Genomic DNA, 24,365 nt, shown 5'->3' with positions numbered 1-24,365 from the left:
TATTCATTTGCAAATATTTGTTATAATGAACAACCCCTTTGCTCACAAATTTTCATTGATGAAGTAATTGCCTAATCCGAGCAATGTAATCCTCAAAAACAAATCTTCAAAATCAATTCGATATGTGAAATTGAAAGGGAAGGTAATTTCAAATGTACCTTTGTTGTGATATTTTTTCGTGTAATTGTTAACTACGAACGTCGCCTCCATGAACCCACCATAACTATTAGGCCTACGTATTTGTCTGCTGCTTTTAACGTCATGCTGTAGAGACGCCACTCCACCCATTAGTCTAACACTGCAAGTCACGGAAAGACCTTCAAACTTTCTATAGAAGTTTAATTGCTACACCAACTGCGCAAAGTTGTTTATCCACGAATATAACCCACGTACGTAGCCTGCCTGACCTAACCACTCAAACGGCTTCTCACTTCAACGCTCACGCATATCTTCATACATTTGTTCTTTTCCCACATTAAACACATCCTCTAACTATTTCCTTTTGCCCGAAAACCCGTATTTCCGCCTACAGCGCTATGTAAAGCTTCAACAAACTTATCAACCATTCCCCGCATGCCATTTGTTGCTTATCATCTTTTCCACCTGACTGAGTTAGACATTCCTAACTCTGACCAGATCAGATCAAATTTATTACAATCTTTGATAGGCAAGGCCACTAGGATTTTTTAACTTTTATTTTGTTTTTACGTTTCCACTGGTGCCATGCCCTGCCTCCACCTCGCCTCTCCCTCTCTCTCTATCCCTCTTCTAGTGTGACCGCCATTGTGACGTTGGTAAGAGTATGGTAAGCTAAGAGCACCATATACTTATTGCAGAGACTACTATTACTCCAGGACTGTAGTAAGCTAGTGAGCTATATGTTTATATAGTACTAGAGACTATGGCTCTTGTGGTCGTCATAAGCCTCCATTTTCCTTATCTTTCTTTTTATATCCACTGAGGCAGCCTTGTAAAGTCCTTGGCGATGTTTGTAATAAGAACCAGACGTTGGGTGGTGTATTAGGAGCTATGAGTTATATGCCGACCATTCTAGCAACATCATGGCGAATCGTGCTAGTACTCTGCGACGAAACAACACATCCACACAGAATTCGACACCAATATTTCACTAAATTTGGCAGTGAAGAGTTAGTTGGGCAGTTGTGATACCGTGTAAGTATTTGTTTTAACGTTACAACTTGATATTTGACCTATTTACTTTATTAGTTATTATATCACTTAACAAAATAAAAACTACGAGTAAGTTGTTTAACCTTCTTATGAAATCACCGGAGCCTGTAGCCAGCTGTGCTTATGCCTTTACACGTAGATATGTAACAAAACTTTAACTTTCGTTATTTGTTGGTGCATAGATTGCGTGGGCGGGATTGTGACAGTCATGGCTCTTGTCAAGAAAAGTCCGAGTAAGAGAGACAAAAATTGGTTATTTGCTCCCACGAGCATTGGGATGACCAAAGGAATGATGTTTGCCCATGTAGACCTATGAAGCAAGTTGCGGGAGTCTTGTAACTCAGTTAAATCCATGTTGAAAATAAGATTTTAAGGCACACTTAAATATATACTCTGTGCGGGCGGAGTTTGTTCCTTGCCAAAGCAATTTCAGCAGACAAGGCATGTCAGTGGTGTCGGATGTCTAATGGCGGAGTTTCTGTGAAGGCTTTGCATAAAAGATTTGCTCTATCGCTATGAGTATCATTGGAAATCCTATTGTGTGGTAGCCATTGGACTGTGGTAATGGGTTGCAGTAGAGTGGAACAATTGGGGGTGTATGAACCCATTCTATGATAATAGGCTATTTCATTTTGTGTATAATACCTTTTCAGTCAAATTGCAGTTGGGTAATGATAAACCATATCATAGCTGACAGTAAGTAAGTAAAGAGATGACATAAATATTACTGAAATATTATTGGATTGAAAGTCACACAACGGCTTGAAGTAAAGAAAAACTAATTGTGAGTATATGTAACAGTAATAGTAGTTATTATAAACAAGGGAGGGATATTGAACATTGCACTTTATAATATTTACTTAGCTCTGTAACTCTTTGCAGACAGTAGAAGTTTTAAACTAATTAGTGCTTTGTAATACTTTATTTGGGAATCCCACAGTGTTCTGATTTTGGGAACTTGGGGGACCATTTTATTTGTTTGTTACTTGTTCTTCAGTGATGATGTTTGGATGATTGTTATGTAATCATACTCTAAATTAGTGTGTGCACGTGGAGATTTATACACATGTCCATGCTGTGAATCTTTTAATTTCACAACGATTTCTCAACGATGCACTAATTTCATGAAATGTTGCTTAGTTTGTGTTTTTTTTTACATTTCTCCTAACATTTGAATAACTAGGAGATAACAGAGTATTATCATCATGAAACATCTGGTACATTTGGAATAATTGTCAAGTTAAGTTCCAAATTTGAGTAAAAAATATTGAATTGGAAACCACCCAACGTGAAAGCTGTAATCGAAAAGCCATTTCAGGCTTCTCCCACATTCGTGGTCGCTTAAGTCTCATAAAATAACTGTCTGATTAATATTGTGATTGTTATTAAAGTATATGACATGGTCGCTACGAAGCCTACCGCATATATATGCCTGACATGCAAACGGGGAAATTCACAAAGAGAAACGGTACCTACAAACTACCCCCACGATCTTCTTCAACTCACATATGTGGTTATATAATACAAAGCTGTTCGTACCATTCCGACCCGTGCTTCCCTCGCAGTTGAAATTTCTCAAATTTCTGCACAGTCTGAAGGTAAAATAAACATATTATATATGGCTCAATTAAAAAATCATGATCTACTTCAAAATGTTTGACCTAATATCGTTGAACAAGTTTTAAGGAGATGAGAACTGTGCTTAAGTCAGTTTGAGTAATATGGCCATCGTGAGCATCCATGCAAAAGAAAACTTACCATACATTAAAGAGCTCTGCTTGGTAATTAAGCTCTCTTTCATCAACTTGCCTTGATAAAGTCTCCTGGAAGCAAGATCTCCAGAAACTTCTCTTTTGGTGTGGTCCAGGGGACTTGCTTGATCTCTGTGATGCTCTATATCTCGCTTATAAAAAAAACTACAATGGTGTTGTTTGGTTCAACCAATTATGATCATTGAGTACGTAGGCATTGGTAGGCTATATCTTCCCTGAAAATTTTTTCATTGTCTGGAATAATTCATACACAGAAGTGCAGGAATTCTGAATCAGGGGGGCATCAACAATTTAAGGGAGGGGCACAGTACACAATGTCATATAACTTGTGAAGATTTGTACACATGTTGCTGGTAAATATGGTGTTTTTTTTTGTGAGGGAGAGGAAGCACAGTACGTGGTATGCATGGGGGAGGGGGGTGGTGGGTGGGAGAACCTGCGCTCTGTTCACCGGGCCTGGCAACTGACTTGTAGCTACATGTAGCCCTGGTCTCCTAGCTAATAGGTCTGCCTCTGCTATTATGTCCGGTAACACTGTTCAACATTAGCTGGAAAATCATGTACTTAGACGTATATAAATGTGACTTGCAGTGACCATGAGCATGTATGTGTCTGCCCACAGTGGACCTTGTACACATATATTGTTGAGGCTGTGTGGAACACACGACTATTGCATTGACTGCAACTATATATATACAGTAGAACTTCAGTCGCAGTGTAATTTGAGCGTTATAATTGAAGGAACATATTGACTATACATAACAAATTCAACGGTTCTTCCTTCAGCATACCTTCTCCCCCCCCCCACCCCTCACCTTCCCTGCTATAACAGTGTATGAAATATTGAAATTATTTAAGAAACTTTGCCCAGAGGAGAGTCTACGCTTTCATGATATTGACTTAAATGAAAATTTGATCGCTACCACTTTGGCTCTGCAGTGGCGCTTTGTGGCATGTACCATTGCATGGCAAAGTGTTGAAATTCCAAATTTCTTTCATTTGTTCAATGGCATTTCAAAGGAAGAGGTAGTTTTGGATTCATACAAGGCGTCCACGGAATTAGGGGCTCGTTAATGCACTTTGTGTTTTGCTGTGTATTCATCAGTGCTGTGAAAGAGGCTGATCAGTCAATTTGCAGACTTCAAATCATATTGAAATATTGGTTATTATTTTAACAAACAAACTTGAGCAATATAGGCCTCTACAGTTTACTTTGTAGCTCTCAATAAACGTAAGAAAAGAATGAAACGGTTGAATGAAAATGGACCATTTGAAAAGTTTCCATTTTTCTTACCGTACGCTCACTATCCTCAGTTATTCTACAGTAGTTTAAATATTAAATTTATTTATCACCGTAGTTACAGAATGTACGAATGCCAACGTCTACAGTACTAATGCACCGCACAATATCCAGTGACAAGAAAGTGCAAATAAATTGCTCTGCCACTGGTACCATTTGTGTGTGTCTTTTAAATGTTTTTGTTGCTCATACTGCAGCTATACATTGCATATCAGGTCTCCATTGTACACTTTATTCACAACACAACACTTTTTCAAATCTATTCATTGTGACTCATTTTTATGGAAGTCATTTTAATGAAGTAGGATGCATGCATTTATCTGAAGAATAATCTAGCTGAACAGAGGAAGCTCAACCGATAATTTAAAATGGATTCCTCTCTGAAAAATATTGGCCTGCTAAATTGACCTTTTAAGTGCTTCTTGTAGCAATGTTGATATCAGCACCTGAAATCAATACAGGATATCTATAGATCTGTCAAAAATAAGCAAATTAAATAATATCTAGTTGTTTTCTTCTGAAAAAGCCCAGACATAATAGTTCCTATACAGCGGTCCATATAAGGACTATCATTGGTTTCACATGTAATTGATGGAAAGATGAAAAACATACATACATACACACACATATAAATGTGTACACATACATGCATACATGTACATACATACATGCATGCACACATAAATATACACATACATGAATACATACCTGCATACACACACACATATATGCATACATACATGAAGTATGAAGACCTTGTAAGCACAATAGCTCCAGAAGTAAAGCTTGGATGAAGTTCTTATGTGGCATGTGGATCCACCTCATTAAGTCCAAGACCCATACTGTTCAATGTCTGAGAAACCTGAAAAACAATACTTGGTATGTGGATCCAACAAGTTTAAGAACCTTGTTTGTTAACATTTAATGTTCTCAAACATGTTGGTTTTCTATCAAAATTGGTTCCCACATGTATCTTGTATGTGATTGATTATACATAAAACATGTTTTTGCAAGGAAAATCTAGCAGACTACAGTATCTTAGTCTGTTAATTGCCATCTTGTTTTGAGTAAAATATGTCATAGATATGATAAAATAGCCATCCAAAGGCGTAAACCATATTTTAAGTGTTTCTTCACATATACAGTACTAGCCCTGAAGACTTGAGTAAGTCTGTTAATTATGATAAACAGAAGATCTAGAGCTTTAATTGTTATAAGTAATTATCCTGTGGTAGACAATGTGACACTTATATGAAACAAAAAGTTTTCCACACTGCCAGCTGAACCCCCCCCCCCATCTCAATATGTAGTTCCTAACTCAAGCTATAGTTGATTGCAATATGTAACTTGTTTTGACTGGATAAAACCTCTCCATTCCTCCTTGGGGTTGATCACAGTAGGTGGTATGTCACAGCACAAATTTAAATGTTCGGTAAAGGCTCTACTTTTCCTTTTGTTACATGGGCTTGTTTGATATAATATCCATGAAATACCCTGATACAGTTGCAATGTTTCCCTAGCTGTCAATGTTCACTGCAATTTAGAATTTCATCAAAATGCACAGTATTAGAAGAGATGTACATATTTCACTCAGTTACTGTACAGCACATAAGGGAAAAGTAAACCAAAAACATTTTTGGCTGAATTGCCTCGGCAACATCATATGCCACTGCTGTGGCCAGACATTCACGTAATGCCACTAAGTTTGAAAGATTCATATCTTCACCATACAAACTTGTTCTAAGGATGGCTGTGACCTGAAGATGCAGAAAATTATAAGCATTTGGATTAAGAAATCAACTTCATCCAGCAGAATATCCTCTGTAAATGTTTTCATATTTCTGTGGTGGTATCACATAGATTCAGACCACTCTTTTATTCTCCTGGTCATCTTCATCTAGCTGACATAAACTATTAACACAATAGGGTATGTCCTTCCTGTTTATCTGGTCTTGGGGGTAGCGTTCAGGTTCAGCTGATGAGAAATACTACTTTAGCTTTTTCCCACTGGTGCTTCTTTTGTTGGCTGCTTTGTGTGGTCAGGGATTTATCTTAAGCTTTGTTTGCTGGAGAGTATAAATTGTTGCAGGGAAGTTTTCTCCACAGAGTTACTCCAGCTTCCTCTTCATGATAAACTTGCTTTACATTTTACTCTTATACTGTACTTGACTTCATTACTTTGCATTTTACTTGATTACACAGTACTGTACTGTTATCCATTTATTTGGAATACATTATAATAGTGTTGGATCTCTACAATAATTATATTACTGGAAATCTTACTCTACTTGTGTTGTGTTTATTATGCATCCCCTGTTATAGTGGTACTAATGGTAAAACTTGACAAATGTTGTTGCTGATGTCTTGTATTTTTTTGCATTGAAATAAGTAGCAATTTGCGCTTGCTCTCACCATGAAAGTGTGAAAAGAAAAAAGGATAACAAAACTTGGGATAGGGGAGGGGGAGGGCATGGGGGGGAGGGCATGGGGGAGGGGCATGGGGGAGGGGCATGGGGAAAGGGCATGGGGAGAGATCTGGTGAGTTGTGGCTCAGACCTCATGGAAGATCCTGGATGGTCACGGGCCTACAAGTTTGTGGACCGCTCTCCTGAATAGAACAAGTTGATAGCACTTTAGAACTTACCGTAAAGTTTTTGATGATTGGGTAACATACTTCCTGTTTTGTCTGGCTACAGCATAACACGTACCTTCACAGTTGATGGCTTGCCTTTTATATGTAGTCATAGTTACATAGAACATGTGTACAGCGTATATACACAGCAGCTCTTGCGAGCTTCAAAGTACTACATATTTGTACTATTGTGACCTTTTGTTTATATTCAGTGATTATATACGCTAATTTGCAATGTCAGATAAACATCAGTTTTGGCAATAAAGGAATATATACAATATTTTTTGCAGGGAACTTTGCATTTTTTAACTTGGCCTTTCAGTGTGACAATTGAATGCGGATCTGTGTGAAAGATTATACCGTAGATTTAGGGGTATTTTTTGCAGCAACTTAAACGTCATCAGTTATTGCCCGCAAATATGCTAAGGAGTCAAATAATGGTCACAGAAACACCGATTTTAACACAGATTTTCCCTTGCCATTGTCAATGTAAAAAATTAAAAATCTCTTCTTTGTCTGGAAATAATACTGTACATATGGAGTATCAGAGTCTATAGGAAAATACCTTTGACAAATTTTTAGCAATTTTTTAGAATGCTCAAATTTAACCTTTATAGCTGCAGTTTGTGCTTTTGTTTTGATTAAGAAGGAGCTGTAAAACATATGTATCTGAATAAAAATTCACGCATCATTGAATACACAGGTCTAGCTCACTCAGAGTCTCAGACAGCTCTGTTTGTGGTCTAGTACATTCCATTCAATTTCAGGGAATTAGTCTTTTAGTATTACGTGTAAAGTAAACAAAGTGCTATGCAAAAATAATCAAACCTGTCTACAGGTGTTTAACTTTTCATCATAATGTGTACATATGTTATTTGTCTCTTCTAAAAATCTCCATAATACGAATGTTTGTTTTAAGTTTCTTATTATGGCTAAAGTATTAAACCTGTCAGAGGGTTAATTGTCACACACACTATCATGATACAGTTACATGGAAAAAGACAAATTTGAAAAGCTTCAAATTATGACTTTGAAAAGGAGGCTTGCGTACATACTCAAGCTAATGAATTTTATTGTTATTTGGAATTTGGGTATCAAAAGGGGAACTTCTAAAACCAGCTCAAAATAGCAGCTTCAAACCCAGGTCACACTTGAACACACTTTTAAGATAGGATTTTCTGGTGAAAAACAATGTAAAACTTTTATCAATTGAAGGAAAAAATATTCCACACTGTTGTAGTTGGAGACCCCCATCTCGACATCTTGCCCCTACCTTGAGATATGGTTCATTGAATGTAACCTATTTGACTGGCTAAACCTTCAACTACGACAACAAGTTGGATCACAGGGGTGGGGCCTGTGATGTCATCTCGGCAAATGCTCCTCAACAGCTTTACTTATTCCATTATGATCGTCTTGAAACCTGATATATTTGGAATTTTTTTTAGTTACAGTACTCTTCAGATTATTACTATATTACTAGGCCCTAGGGAACACCTTCGCTCCATCCTTCCTTGGCCTGATGGGGGGGGGGTGATATGAGGGAAGGGGGGGTGTTGGAGGGGATTGTGACTATTTTAGAGGATGCATTGTTCATAGCAAGGGTTCCATGGTTGGATTCTCAATTCTCAAAATTGTTGTATGTATACATTACTTTAATGTTTTAATATTTTGTTAGGAGTGATTCTTTGATATTGTCAACTTCTAAGACTGTTACCCCATACTATAGTTCACTTGGACATTTAGATAATTTAGATATAAAAGACTATATCTATGGTTGAGGAAACATTTGCTCTGGAAGTAATTAAGTAATTGCTATGCTACAGCACCTGGTACAGTTAAAGGGTGACAGTAGGGCACAAGATCAATTTTGATAAAAAAGAAAGAAAGAAAAAAAAAATGGACCACAGGCTGGCAAAACTGCGTCCCTCTGGCAAATTTGATGTGATCCGGTAGCAGGTTCAAGACATGTACTGTATACAGTGCAGGCCACAGAACTTTGATTGGGTAAAAAAATCCATTATGGCCTACAAGATAATAATAATAATAATAAGTAATATATATATAGCGCAAAATCAGCAATGCTGCTCAAAGCGCTTTACAAATGTAAAACCTAAATACAAATAGTAACTAAAACCAAAATATTAAACATATAGAACCAATAAGGCAAAAAAAATGTAAACGCCAAAATCAACAATATAAAAAAAAACACACCAATACTAAACGATTAACGCATATAGTCCAAAACAATTTCAGAAGTATGTAAATAGTAAAATAGATTAAATCATAGTCAATGTTTAAATGTAAATAAGTATGAGAAACTATAGTACAGTAAGACAATTAATGTAAAAGCCTAAAACAGATAGTAAGATCCATAGTAAGATCCATAATTTAGTGGCCAGCCCTGTTGGTCTCGTTCCTGGTCACTGACATCAATTGGTGTTTCCTGTTGTACCATACAGTAGAATGTATGAATGTATGAATAGCAGCTGGGTTATACATTCTTCTGTGCATACAGTATGTAACATATTATAATAACATTAACATATCTGCACATTATTCATACGAACTGTTCATGATGCATATGCAATAAAACATATCATTGTTGTGGAACCATTCAAGCTGCTGCACATTTCCTTTAATCCTGTCAATGGTGTAAACTGTTTACATTTGGAGTGTACTGTTGTAGATAAAGTTAAAACAGTCATTTACAAGAACCATTGATCTGTAATTATGCACACAAGAATCTGTTTCTTTCATCAGCAGTTTGTGTGCTTCTCACAAGATGATAATCCCATGCAGTTAAGATATATGTATGTGCAGGTAAAGCTATGTGATATAAGTGTACATGCATCATGTGTATGCAAGTACCTATAGCTACTGTACTCCAACACTACCGAGTGGCTAGTGTTGACTGAGAACTTAATGGAATTCAGTGGCGTAGGAAGGTACTTTTGAGTGGGGGGGCTGAAGACTGATGGTCGGCCTGGGGGAGGGGTCTAAGGGGAGGGGGTGTCCCCCTCCCCTTTGGAATTTTTTGCATTTCCAGGTGGCCTCAGATGCAATTTGGTGCAATATAGCACACTTCAACACCCACTCCATTTTGTAAACTTAATTTTGTATTTTCAGCTGGCCTTAGATGCAATTTGGTGCTCCAAATGAGATTTTTTTCTCATTTGGAAATGAAAAAGGGGTTTTCTGACTTGCGGAGCGGGGGGGCGGAATGATACTTCCGCCCCTCCACATTTTTCACTGGGGGGGCTGGCGCCCCCCCAGCCCCCCCCGGTTCCTACGCCCTTGATGGAATTGTAACAACAACCAAATGGTTGTTTCAAGTTTCAGCCTTGTCACATTTAAAGATAGACCGGCTGTTATGTTCTGTATTACATTCAAGTATGTGTCCTTAACAACTGTGGCTTGTCAGTAATAGTCAGCATTGCCTCAAAGTTGAAAGCAAGTTAGAGAATTGTTCAAAGGTTTCCAATACCTGTAGGCATGTTTTGTACATTAGGGATGGTAAATTCAAAATGATTTACCCAGCCCTACTGTTGAAATAGTTCAATTAGATTTACATACAATATAAATACATGTGTGAGTAGAATGCAAATGATTTTGATGCCTGCCAGAAATGCTTATTGAAGATTGAGCATGACTGACACTATTATTTGACTTGCTAGTTTCAGCAACTTCTGAGACTACAGTGATAAAATTTAATGAAGTAAACTATTACTCAATTTATACAGTGGTGCAATACTGTTCAAAGGGAAGCATGGAAATATAATTGCTGAGGATGTGGAATATGATTATTTTGTTAAACAGGACTGGTGTTAAATTAAGTTTATAATGTAATAATCTACTATTTAGCTGTTGTTTGTTTCAGTTTTGTATTCCTTGCCAGAGGCAAAAGGAATCTATGTGATGGTGAAGGCATTTGTGCGTGTATGCGTGTGTGTGATGCTTGGCTTGTAAACACAATCACTCAGTGGGTGATTTTCATAGTTGGTACGTGGATGAACCTTATTGGGCAGAAAAACCTTGTTTTCTGTGGAGGTTATAGATCTTTTGTGGTCAACAGATGTCAAAGTCCGAAAACCTTGTAAATATATTAACTCACATACAAGTTGAATGAACTCCATATGTACTCCATGGATGCACCTTATTGAGTAGCAGATCCCTATTGTTTTCTGTGGGGGTCAAAGTTCACTTGAGGTCAACCTTGTAAACATGATAACTAAAAAAAAAAACAAGGTGTATGAACTTATAATTGGTATGTGGATGCACCATTTTGCACTCATTGCTTGCTGTGGAGGTCGACGGTCAACAGGTCAAAGTCTGAAAACTTTGTAAACATGATAAGTCCAACAGTGAAGCTAGGATTTACTTAAAGCTTCGTGTGTTGATCCTTTTCAAATTTGGAATGTTTGCTTACAGTAGCTGTCAATGATCTTTTCTAGAATTTCATCAAATACAGCCAAGTATTATTTTACTATGTGAATGATTGTTGCTTTTTGTGGAGGTCAAAGGTCATTTAAATCACCAGTGGTTAAGTCTGGTAAACCTGATAACTCCAAACCTGAACTTTGTATGAACCTTACACTGAACAGTTGCACCCACGTTAGTGTGTGCAAGGGCGCCATTGGTTTTTGTAGGGCACAGTTCATTTGAGGTCAGCAACAGTCAAAATCTGAAAATCTGTTAATCACATCAAATTTCAAACTTTGATTAACTTCAAAATAAATGTGTGGATTTAACTTACAGAAGTCAGCACAAGAACCCTACTGTTTTCTATCAAGGAAAAATTTTGACAGAGATCAACACAGGTCAATGTTTGAACCCTGCACAATATCTACCCAAGAAAAGCTTGAATGAAGTTCATACTTCCCATCTGGATGAACCTTCATAAGTTCATGAAATATATTGATTTTGTTTGGAGGTCAAAGGTCATGAGAGTGCAAAACGTGGGAAGCTTGTAAATTGCAATCATATGTAAATTGCAATCATAAAGTAAAGACTAGATGAAATTCATAATTAGTATTTATATTCACCTCTGTAAGTAGAACTTCCACATTTCTTTTGAGGTAAAAATTTGAAAATGATTGTGGACAGTATAACAGTAAATGGTGTATTTGTTAGATTTGGCAGTGAATCACTAAGCCTTTTGACTTTCTGAGTTTTGAAGGTCAAAGATCAGTAGCAAAACAAGAAAACTCAAAAGTGGTATGATGGATGATTGTCATACTTGGTATGTGGATGCACCTTTGGCAAGGAGTTAACTGAGCCTGTTGGGCTTCTGATTGACACCTTTAAAACAAATCCAATGTAAGAACTCACAGTAAAAGAACAGTAGGTTAGTTTTAGGCTTCGGTTGGAATTGGATTTTCTTGTATGGTATGTAACCATTGGTAGGGTCATCACTCTAGTTTCATCAAATTGTTTTTTTTTTTGGTCATTTCAGGAAGATTGTTAGTGTGACTTACTAATGGGATGGAGATTTCACCCAACAACAACAATGGCCAGATAACAATATCTGAAGCATCATCTCACCTCATTGACCAACCAATTGCCAATCCGATCAGCATACTATCTGAAGACAGAACAGAAACTTTAATTACACCTGGGCTAATGATGAAAAGTCTTCAATCGACAAAAAGCAAGAAAAGTTTGAAAAGTATTGTTGATAGACTATCTAAGCAATACGGCCCACTTACTACAGACAGCCAGCAGTTCATGGCAGCGCTATCACTGACAGAAACCTCGAGGGCTGCACTGATGTATCAGGGACAAGTACACAGCTTCCAACATTCAACAACTATGAATGATGAGGCTTTGGATTTATCACTCAAAAGACCGCCAAACGTTGGCCAGAGAGGAAGTGAGGAGAGTTTTCCTAACAAAACTGATTCTATTGGGGCCTTAGATCTGTCAGTGTCCAGTTCAAGGGATAGATCAATCAGGCGAGAGACAGGTAGTGAATCACCTGACTTTGTATTGGATTTGACAAAACCCACGCCGTTAGGACGACATGATAACGAAAATAAAGTTCACTGGGTGTTGAAGAGTCAGAACAATGTGCAGACAGTTGTTAATCCCTCTAAAGAATCTCCGAAGGATGAACAAGATGATTTTCAAGCCAATCACATGAGAGTGCTCCAATTTCTCTCTAATCACACTTTCCAGCAAAAGGTCAGTGGCACTGATGTCAACATTGAGTTATTAACTTGCCGTTACTGTAAGTATGCCTCGACTGAAAAGTCATGTATGATGGCACACCTTACCACAACACATGTTTCTAAGAAACATAGTGGAAGTAGCAGGGTTCGGCATTCTCCTTACCACCGTCTGGAAATGAAGCCAGAACATCATCGTCATCATCGCCAGCCATCACAGTCAAATGGAAGCAGTCCAAGGCATGCCACAAGGAAACAGAAAGGTGAAACTCCTCAACTAGTGATGATTAACAATGATCAAGGTTCATATTCTCCACAGCTACTTCAAGTCGTGGATGGCAACAGCCAACTACACCAGACAGTCCTACCTGCTTCATTGGTTGAATTGGCAGCCCCTTCGTCAAATGTCACAATTCCCAGAGTGCCACAAACTCCTCGTTATGTGCGTAGTCCAAAGAAGTCTTCCAGAACGGCAAGGAATGCATCTCCTCAGAAAAGAAGAAGCAGACCAAATTTGTATGACAACAGCCAAAGGAACTTGGTGTCTGCCGGTGAGGATAGAGTTTATTTTATACCTTATCAACCAGCTGGTTCCATTTTAGAAGAAAGGTTAATGTTGAGTCAAGGTAATGCTTCTTCGTCTGATTTACTACCATCAACAAGTGGGTCTGATCAACTGCCCAAATCAGCCGAATCTGTAACTACGAGTTCATCTGAGGAACAACAGCGATTAAAGTTGAATCATCTTTGCACAAAACTGGCAAATAGAATGGGAATCCGGAATCACAGAAGCAAAGTGAATCGTGGTAACAATCATGGTACAGAAGATAACCTTCGCAGCACTCCCAAGGGCAGGAGGCGTAAATCGTCTGGTGGCAAGAGACAGAGTTTGATCGCCCAAACTGGAAATTTTTCCTGTGAATATTGCTCTAAGACTTTTAAGAGACCTTTGTCTCTATATGGTCACTTGAAGCAACATTCTCCGCTCTTGAAGAAACATCGTAAAGGCTTATTCCAATGTAGAACATGCCCACTTACATTTTCAAGTTTCTCAGACCTTCTGCAGCACACGCAGAACAAACATTCCCAAATAGAAATTGTCAAGGAGGATAACAAAGGAAGCAGTATTAGTAAAGAGACCTCAAGTAAAATCAATGCCAACTTTCCACAGGAAGGTTATACTGGTAAATGTTCATCAGCGGAAACTGTGAAGAAATCAGGTCGAAGTAGGAAGACAAAACCATACTCCTTAAGAGAGCAAGCCAGGAGAGATTACCTCCTTGATCATGATCCAATGGTTGACCAAAAAGATGTTGATTTCATGTCAAGTTGGCAGGAAAATGCGACACACAGTCTTGTGGCTGGTACAAATATAAAGATGAGTCCCATACCAGAAAGTACTGTAGTTCAAAGGCAACAAGTGAAGCTCAAAAGGGTTTCAAAGGATGCTAAGCATCTTCTCAGGCTTAACAAAGCCAGAAAGAAGAAGGCTAGAGTGGCCAATCGGACATCTGAATATGCACTTGGGTTATATTGGAAGAGAGTCTTGAAGAAATTTAATATAGAGTCCAAAAGGCGACAAGTTGCAAATGTGTTCCAATACTTTGTGCGCCGTCCGAAAGACATCCAGTGTAAATTGTGTGATGAGAGTGTTAGGACATTTTGGAAAGCTCTGTTGCATTTTCAAAAAAGACACATGAAGAAGCCACGCAAAGCAAAATGTGCCTCCAAAGAGAGCAAATTGCAGATTGTGGCTACTAGTAAGTCTCCTGATATGGTAGAATTGGATATGTTATCTACCGTAGGGTCTTCTGACACCCGTCTGTATGTAAAGATGTCAGGTACGGGAGAGCAGTATCAATGTAATCTTTGCCTACAGTTATTCAAAGGTAGGGATGCACTCATCCAGCATCTGGAAATGCACAAACAAATCTACGAAGAAGGGATGAAGACATTCTCAAATAATTCTGGAAGAGGGAGTACCAAGAAGAGGAAAATTAATCCAAGAGGAGAAGCAGCTCTCATCATTAACCCAGAGGACCAGTTGCCTTTGGTAGTGGATTCTGTTTTGGAAAGATCACAAGGTAGTGGAAATGGTAATATGTCCAGTAATAACCATTCTTTGCTGCTTCCAGATGTCAAAATTTCTCCTCATGAGGTCGCCAACATGAATGAAAGTGATTACAGGCCATCACAACTCACAGAGGATTCTGGAAGTCCCGTCGTGTTACAGAAAAAGAAGCTTGGGAGTCCGTCCAAAGTCAAGCAACTTAAGAAGCATTTATTTGAAAGTTCGTTACAACGTGGCAGCAAATCTGAAAAGTTACTATGTAAGATTTGCATGTTTCAAACACTTGCTCTGGAAGAGATGAAGAGGCATATGAGAAAACATTGTAAGACTCTGCTGAACTGCGATCAGTGTAGTTACCAAACCATCGAAAGACGCTTCATTGTACGCCACATCCAAACAGTCCACGAGCAGCGAAGGCCATTTACCTGTGAGCTATGTGTCTACTCCACCGCGTACAAGCACCATCTGAAACGTCATTATAAATCGCACAGTGTGGAACTTCTGGCATGCTCAATGTGCTCGTTCTGTACGTTGCAGGAAGGGAAGTTCCAAGAACACATGAAGGAACATGATCTATCACCCAACATTGTCATGTGCGATGATTGCGGCTTAACGTTTGCAAATGACAAGATCCTGAAAGAGCATCGTGCAGAGACACACAACACTTGTGAGGAGAACGAGGAAGCAACATCAGAACCAAAAGACCGTGCTGGGTGTGCTGCCAACTGGTGGGAAAATATCTCAACAGCCACTCTTGACAAGGAGGCCATATTTGAGCAGCATAGGTGCGATGCTTGCGGATTCTTTGCCGAGGACAACAATACATTGATGAACCACATGTTGACCGAACATCTCAACATGGTGGCGTTTAAAGAGGAACAGAAAGATGTCACCCAGGTGCAGAATCGGTTGACCATGGACCTATCTGTGCAATGTCCGCAGTGTGGATTTATCACCAGCAACGACCAGTTGAAAGCCCACTTGGAGACACACAACAGCGATGAGACTTACGCATGCGAGCACTGCCCTTACGAGACCAAGTCGCTGGATGCCTTGCAGAAGCACAAAGGCAAACATATCAAACACAAAGTTTCCTTGACATGTCTTCAATGTGGCCAGATTCAAACGGATATATTATCTCTACGAGATCATACACGTATCCATCTAGTGGGTGTCGACGACAACAACCTATTCCGTTGCAGCCTCTGCGCGTTCATGACAAACTCCAGTGAAGATGGAGAGTATCATCTGGATCAACACAACTATGTGATGGAGTTCAAGTGCCAAGTATGCATGTACTCCTCACCGACTCTGTCCGGTTTAACGAGCCATCGTCGATTGCATCGGAAGCTGAAAGCCACAACCTACACCCAGAAGAATAGCTCTCCGACAAAATCACATGAGTCTCAATAAGGAATTGGGTAAGGGGAAGGCATCGCTCTATTACTTAATTTGTTATATGGAGTTGAAGCCTGATTTTTTTTATGTGTTTATATGAAGTGTGGCTGTGGGTGTGATGAACTAAAGATTGCAGGGGGGGGGGGGTTGGTAGGAGGGGTATTTGGCCTGATTTTGCAACTCACAAGAAACACTGAAATTTTGAATGGGTACAGATGTGCTAAAGTTTTTTATTCTCTTGAGATCCTTTGTGTTAAGTAGCTAGCACAAAGTTGCTACATCTGAATAACGGCTTACAAATGCTTACATCGACTGTACCTTTCCAAACTTATATTGGCGAACAGTGATTTAAGGGGAAAATGGAAAGACAGAATTACAAATTAAGATAACATGCAGGAACTTTAAGCTTTGAGTAAGTTAATAATTTTCTGGCTCAGATCATATTGTTATTAATCAGAATAAAAAAAAAACATAAGTAAAAAAAAAGAAAAGGAGAAAAAAAACCCCAAATCCCCCAACCACAACAAACTGGGAATTGCCTACATGTTACGAGACATTTCTGATAGTGAACTTAAGAGGTCTCTGTACTATGGAACAGCATCTCCTTTTGCTATTATGTGCATGAACTGTCACCAACGATGATTCCAGAATCATCCGAGTGAATGACTTTGTCAAGTATGGAAAACCTACTTTAATAAGTTATATATTTATTTCTATGAAGTCTTTCCTTTTGCTGAAGTTATAGTTCCTTTGTTTTTTCAAAGTTAGAAGCTACCTGTAAGTCAAGTGCATGGATTTTACAATTAAGTTGGAGAAATAGGTCAAAGTCTTCCTTTGTTGAGTTGATGACAATTGTCATACTTTACATGTAGCATGTTCATAATGACTTAAAGGTTCCTATATTTGTTTTGTTTCTGTCGATTAAAGGTCAGCCATGGTCGAACTGTGGATGCCTACGACTTGAAGAATGTGTGCATGTGCACATAGTATGTTGAACTTATGATGTGCCTACATCTTGCGGTGGAAGTCAAAGGTTACTTGAAGTCAACTGAAGGATCAAAGAAGGGAATATTGAAAAATGTGGTAAGTGCCAAGTTGGCATACAGCTTTGGCATAATGAGTAAGAAGGTCCTTATTGTTTTAGTGGGGGTCAAGGATCAGCAGAGGTCAAAAATTCATCTCAACAACCTTTTACTTGAAAAAAGTTAGCATGTACCATTGCTTTGTTGCTATTTCGTGTCCCAATTTAACAGTTAGCTAATATATTTGTTATTAAAGTAAACTATAACTCAAATCTAATTGTTAACAAGTTGCCAATATTAATGCCTAAAGCTGTGTAAAAAATATTTTAGCTTTTCTATTTTGGCAAGTAACTATACACAGAAAGTTGCCATTGTGGTTTAGAGATCAGTATCGTGTAATATTGAGTAGACAAAGGTAATTAAGTCTGTAGTTTGATATGAACAGAAAGTGGTGCAACCATGGGCAAACTTCCCTATAGTCAGTGTGTATGTCTCATATGCAACTTAGGTTTAGCCCTAAGTTCACTTCTGCTTCTGACAAAAAAAAGGGTTTTAAGGTTAGGCTAAGGATGTCAAGCTTAAGAGTTGAAACTTTCTCTATGAGTCAGCACAAATGCAGCAAATCGTTTACAAACTATTTTGTGTTCGAAGTGTTCCTATCTTTGTGTGGCAGGCTATGTTATACTGCATGCACAATTGACTGTACCAGCCAGTTAGAGTTTTGTTCTCAAATGTGAAGTTGCTATGGTGACTTCGTTTACCCCTGGAAAATGTTCCTTATGGTTGAATCTTATTATTGGTGTATTTACTTAGCTGATTGCAGTATATTTTGTGAAGCTGACAAAACAAATAGCCTCACATATCTGTTATTTTAGGGGGTGCCTTGTTGGACTTGCTATGTTAATTGGAAACCACAAATCTGTCTGAGCTGCCAAAGCCTAAAGCTACCGGTTGCTAAGGAGGGTATATATTTACTACTTTGGGTTATTTTATATGGTACTGTCAAACAATTTAGGCGATCATGCTGCCGGGTTTGTAAATTACTTTCAATTAATTTTAATTATCTGTTCTCGGTTTTGTTCTGTAAATTTATCTTTTGTGTTGTGAGCACCTCCCCTATTCAGCAAGTGTTTCACATTTCTTGCGCCATGTAGAATGTGTGCAAACTATGAATTTGTAATTGTATGAATGTGACTTATGATGTTATATTGCAGTACATAGTATCATCGGTCGGTTCAAGTATAAAAACTCAAAATGAAAGTTTGATGAAAAATAAGATTTTGGTTTTTGCAGTTGTGCATTTGTAATGTCTTACTTGTTTGCTTAGAGTTCAGTTTTGAAACAAAACATATCAAATTCAAATAAACCTATCTCAATAAATGGCATGTAGGATTTCGATGAAACTAACACCCAGGATTCTTATTAGATTATGTTCCTTTTTCTACTCGTCAAAACAATTGTTTCCTATGAGTTGCCTTCACAACAAAAATCTTGTCTTTTTTTGTACTGCATAAGGTTGTAAAAGCTTTTAAGTTTATGCCTGAATTCACAGTTTCTAGTGTATTTTGGTGGACTAAAGTACCAGGTTAAGGTTTTAGGTATCTCTGTCTTTCCTTTAGTGGTGCTGTATTGTATTACAACAGATCTAGCAAATGCAACATAAAGTCATTGATATAACCATTTCCTTTTCTAATAAGAAAGTTTAGAATGACAGTAATATTTTAGAAGTGTCTTGACCAAAAAAAAATTGAATGATGCATAGTTATTTTGCAGCTCATAATTTTCGATATATTTCTTTGTATTAAGAAACAAAGACATAGGGTATATTTGTGTAGAAATTAGTGCAGTTAATAACAAATGAAAACTATCAGTTTCTGCTAATAAAGGGTAAGATTTTATTTCCTGTGAGAGTGCCTTTAAATTCTTAAATCTTGCAGTTTATATATCATTTGAACTAAATCTGTTATTTCAATCTTTTTTTTAACTTATCTAACTGTATGTTCATGTCACCAGGGAAACAACCACATGCACTTCATACCCTAGGGCTCAGCACACCCCTCCCCCCACCCTACGCCCTCTGGTAGACAGAATTTTTTCAACAACCCTAGTATGCAGTACATAAATATATAACACATATATGGGAATCGACCTAAACAGTCAAAAAATCATCAACAGGTTGTTGAAATGTTGCAAAATATTTCACCATTTTACTGATCTAAGTACCCTCCATTTTAAAACCAAAATGATCTAGAACACCCCTCGTCATAGACTCCCCCTGAATGACTTCACATCTTAGCCCCTCCCCCCCCTCCCGAGAAAAAAAGGTGGTTGTGCCCCTGCCTGTTACAGGTAATCAAGTATTGACCACAACATTTAACATTGCAAAAGAACTTTTATAACCTTTACCAAAGTGCCTTTGAAATTTTTGATGCAATCCATAAAGGTTTGCGTCTTTAATACTGTCTGTCCTATAATTTTCAAAGCATCAACATATATGTCTTTCCAATCTCATATTTTCTAAACATTTTAGAGTGTCAATAGTTTTCTATTAAGATTCTTATCCTTTGATTTGCTGTAAAAGATATCATAATGTGTTACCATATAATGTGTGAATACTTGACTGCCATTTTTCTTTTGTGAGCATGTGTGGAGGAGGTGTGGACGAGAGCAGGGGGATTTTCATTTTTGTTCATATATTACAGGGATAAAAAGACATTGAAGCTAATTTACATCATCGTTACTACAACGGTTGTCATCATAGTTACGATATTGTAACGTTTTGAATTGATTCATTTTTTTTATATTAAATAGTGATATGAAGTGAATGAATCCTTACAGAAGGTAATATACATATTTCTTTCCTATTTTGTTAAAATGTGAAACCAAATTTTCGGAAGCCATAAAACCCATAATGATCAATAAGGTGTGTGATAAATTAAAAAAAATTGTAAGATTCTTATAGTTTCATGAATGAAATTGATAAATTCCATTTGTATTCAGACAATTCAGATGCATGAATGGTTCTTGGGAACTTTTCAGCCTCTTCTTTGTTATTGTAAGTCTTAGCAAGAAAGTGACCCCTCCGTCACCCTCCCCCTTTGCAACACTTCTTTTTACTCCTCGTCACCCTTCCCTCTCTACCCCTTATTTTTTACTCCCCCCCGGAAAGTACTGTTCAAATGCTGCCATTTTCAAGTATTAAAGTTTGAATTGTGTTAGAGCCTTGTAGCATTGGGGATACTTTGGTCAGGTCCATGTGTGGTGATTGACATGACAACTGAACAGTATTTGACAGCAAGGTTTTGTTCGACTATTAAAGGGCATTATAAGAATTATTTATGATATATTTTCTTCTATGGTGTTATATCCTGCTCAAAATGCTTCTTTCAAAGCGCACTAATTTGTTGTTTGTTCTTTTTTTTTTGTGCTTATTTTTTCACTTTTCAAGGGTGCTTTAAATTAAAAGTACAGATTATTTTTCTGTTGATATGAAAAGCCAAGATATTTTTGGATGTTGATGTTGCTCTTTGCTTTTTATGTTAAAAGCTCATTTTTATCAAGGTTATTGTGACTGTTAATGTTGTTTCGATATTTTTTTTTTGGAAGAAGGCAAACCAAGGATTCATAAACAAACAAAAAATTGAACCATAAATATTATACAAAAAGAAGCAAAGACGGCTTAAAACAAGACTGGATTTTTACATGGGGCAAAACATTGCTGTATATACAATTGTGAAGCTCTGCTAATGTAATGTTTTTTTGTCATCAGGGGGACTGGTTGAGGGGCTTTTTGTGGGAGGTGATGGTTGGGGAGGGGTAAGATAAGAGGGAATGGTATGAGGGAGGATGATTCTCTTGAACATAAAAAGAGTATAGAACAGTTTATCCAATGCATGATTTAGTGATATGTCTCACAAAGGCCGGGGGGGGGGCGGGGGACCAAGATATTTAGTTTTGGCCAAGGCAGCCTCTGTCACCCGGCCACAGTAAGCCAGCCACATCTCCTATGATGTAGATGATGGATGGATGGACAGGAAAAGCTAGAAGACTGGTAAAGACAAAATAGGGCAGGGGTCGGGGTTGGAGGGAGTTGGCTTGGTGAAGTTGTATTAATGTCTGTGCTCAAAAGTTTTTGAAGAAATTGATTTGTGTGGAATGATGGGGAAATATATAAGTATACATATAAGTAGTTGATATGTAGCATTGAGCTGTCTAATTCATAAGTAGTTATATCCTGATTATCAGGAAATAATATTCGCAAACCTGCTGATGTCATGCACTAGGTCTTAAATTTCAATTGTTTGGTTGGATTGTGTCCTTTCTCCAGTTTCGGGTGTCTTGGACTAATTACTTCACTGCCAAAACTAATTTATTCCGGAATCATTCAAATTTAGGGTTGTGTTTAATATTGCAGAGAACGAAAGGAGATATCAAGAATTCCTATCAGAAAATCTCCACACTGCCCCCTCCTCAACCCTTAGCAGGCAATTTGGTAAAACTGATTTTAACCACCTCTCTCCAACCCCCTTCCTCTCTTTTATAGTGAAATGTTTGATCATGTGGTTAATATTTTCCGTCCCTACCTTTGAAATCTTCAACTCCCTGCCTGTTATTCGGTGCTGGCACCATCGCTGTCTCCTACAATGTTGTTTGGTACCTGTTCAGTTGTGACTTAAATTATGCAGAATGCTAAACACCAAACTGGTCTGTCTTCCAACATTATGATCTTTTGTTTTGTTCTTAACTTTCTTCTACTTTTTTGTTGTTGTAGTAAAAGAGTTGCTGTATTTATTAATTTCTTTTCAACATTTTACTTTTAACTCAGTGTCATTATTATTTCTTCTTTGCTAGTCTTCCAATTAATATTATGCATTATTAATTAAATCGATTAACTTCTTACAGGTTGACGAGTTGTTTATTTTAATACAAAGAACCTTTAAATTGATTTAATTTTTCCCTTATATTCTTTCTGGTTATTTCTTTGTTGTTAATTGATATTGTTCTCAAGAATGCCATTTTGTTTCCTTACGTAGTGAAACACAGCATCACGCCCAGGTGTGAATTAAATATGAAAAGGTGTAACAAGAGCTGAGCGAAAAAGATTTTTTACATCCTGTTTATGATACACAAAACAGCTGTTAATAAAATGCAGATCAACTGTTTATAATATGTAAATCAAGTGTTTAACTAAAATCAAACTGTTAATTCAGTTGGGGGGTTGAAGGGGGGGGGGGTGCTATATATTCTTGTGTTTTTAAATAAAACACTGAGTTCAGAGTTCATTGACAGATAAGCAATCATTCAAAATGTAGAAAACACAGGCAATGACTTTGTGCAATGACCCAGATTAGCAAAAGGGTTTTTGTTCCACAGATTAAATGTATTTTGCATTGCTAAAACTATGGCACAAAGTAATGATGGCGAAGGTCACACTACCCTGGGGGGGGGGGAGACCATTGCTTGTTAAGTGTGGAGCCCAGATAAACTTTGAAAGGCTGTAAGATGGTATGTGTTCAATCTAATATCCAGGTGTATTCCACTGGGATCTTTAATCTAAAGGGGAGTAACCGAATTTGCTAAAAAAGCGAAAGTGGTTAACCACTTCAAGAACAGCACCCTCAGTAAGACACTTTTAATCATTTGGCCTGACTGAACTTTCTTTAAAGGGCTATACTCCAAAAGCAAAACTTTTCTGTTCAGTTTTCATTCAATATTCTTATAAATTTAACTGCGGCAAGTAATCAATAAGTGTATTGGCTTTCTGATTTGTTGAGTTATATAGAGTTTATAAAGCAATCCCATAGACTTGGACTGACCATCCGATGACGTCACCTCCTTAGAGACAGGAGCCTATAAAATATGAACACCGGAATACTGAGCTATATAGTAACAATACGAGCAATACAACTCATGGAAACATTTAAATTCTGCCTCGAAGTCATCCTTAAATAGTCCTCTTCGAAATGGATTTCAAAATTCACTCTAATAGCTTTCGAGTTTAGGCCGACGGACGTCTCAAGTTTTGGTCGCCATGTATTTAATAAATTAAACGGGTGTGGCCAGTACTGTTACAGGTGAGGCGTCTTGCAACGCTTTCTGGTCACTTCGCCCAACAACCATTTCAACAACCTTTTTTTACTAATATTCAGTCAGAATATTATTACTTTTTCTATTTCACTAGTTCAATTTGATTTATTTTGGGTTATGTTACTTCGTGGTAGGTAAAAAAGTGAGGTCCGCTCGATATTGAACAGAGTCTAAGCAGTTATTTCGGGTTATTCGGGTATTACACTACTTTAGGCGGTTGCGCATACAATGGAAGTTATTTTATTACACAAACTAAGGGGAATCGGTGTGGAATAATATCACCTTTTCTATTTCACTAGTTCAATTTGGTTTATTAATCCACAGCTATTGTTCTGCTTGATGACTTCGGTGAAGCGTTTATCAAGTCCGCCAGGCATTAATCAAGGGTGTTGTTCACAGCAGTTAAATTAACACTATGTAGAGCTAGATAAACACCTATAGGTGTTTATCTAGTTCTACATAGTGTTAATTTAATGTTATACAAACAAAGGGGAATCGGTCTCCATAAAAACCTATGAAACCTAACCCCTAAAACACTGATCAATCCTACCGACTTACAATTCCCGAACGTTTCCTTATTAAATTGAAAAAATAAAATATAAAACCCGTCCGTAATATTGAAGTTCTATATTAAAATCAATGTAACCACTGTATCAATGTAACCACATATGTAATCTCATATGTAATCAACTTAACCACGACTTCAAGTTTCCTTAATATTCAGT

The 24,365-nt window shown here is 37.6% G+C and overlaps 1 protein-coding gene across 2 annotated transcripts; it reads left to right on the top strand.

The window, feature by feature from the left end:
• The first annotated feature begins 695 nt into the window (after positions 1-695).
• LOC139967611 (uncharacterized) lies at positions 696-22,498 on the top strand. Of its 2 annotated transcripts, none has more exons than XM_071971572.1 (3): positions 696-1,173; positions 12,351-16,554; positions 17,459-22,498. In XM_071971572.1, the coding sequence occupies exon 2, from the start codon at positions 12,380-12,382 to the stop codon at positions 16,544-16,546; it is 4,167 nt and encodes a 1,388-aa protein (XP_071827673.1). In that variant the 5' UTR covers positions 696-1,173; positions 12,351-12,379; the 3' UTR covers positions 16,547-16,554; positions 17,459-22,498. The 2 variants fall into 2 exon arrangements, with proteins under 2 accessions (XP_071827673.1, XP_071827674.1); XM_071971573.1 differs by lacking the exon at positions 696-1,173 and adding an exon at positions 1,228-1,975.
• Positions 22,499-24,365: the final 1,867 nt, after the last annotated feature.

Source organism: Apostichopus japonicus, chromosome 5, assembly GCF_037975245.1.
Source record: "Apostichopus japonicus isolate 1M-3 chromosome 5, ASM3797524v1, whole genome shotgun sequence".
NCBI lineage: Eukaryota > Metazoa > Echinodermata > Holothuroidea > Aspidochirotida > Stichopodidae > Apostichopus > Apostichopus japonicus.
The sequence above is the reverse complement of the archived record's forward strand: the minus strand, read 5'-3'. Positions and strand labels throughout refer to the sequence as shown.

Coding starts and splice junctions, on each gene's coding strand:
- LOC139967611 (XM_071971572.1), top strand. CDS start 12,380: ATGGAGATTTCACCCAACAACAACAATGGCCAGATAACAATATCTGAA.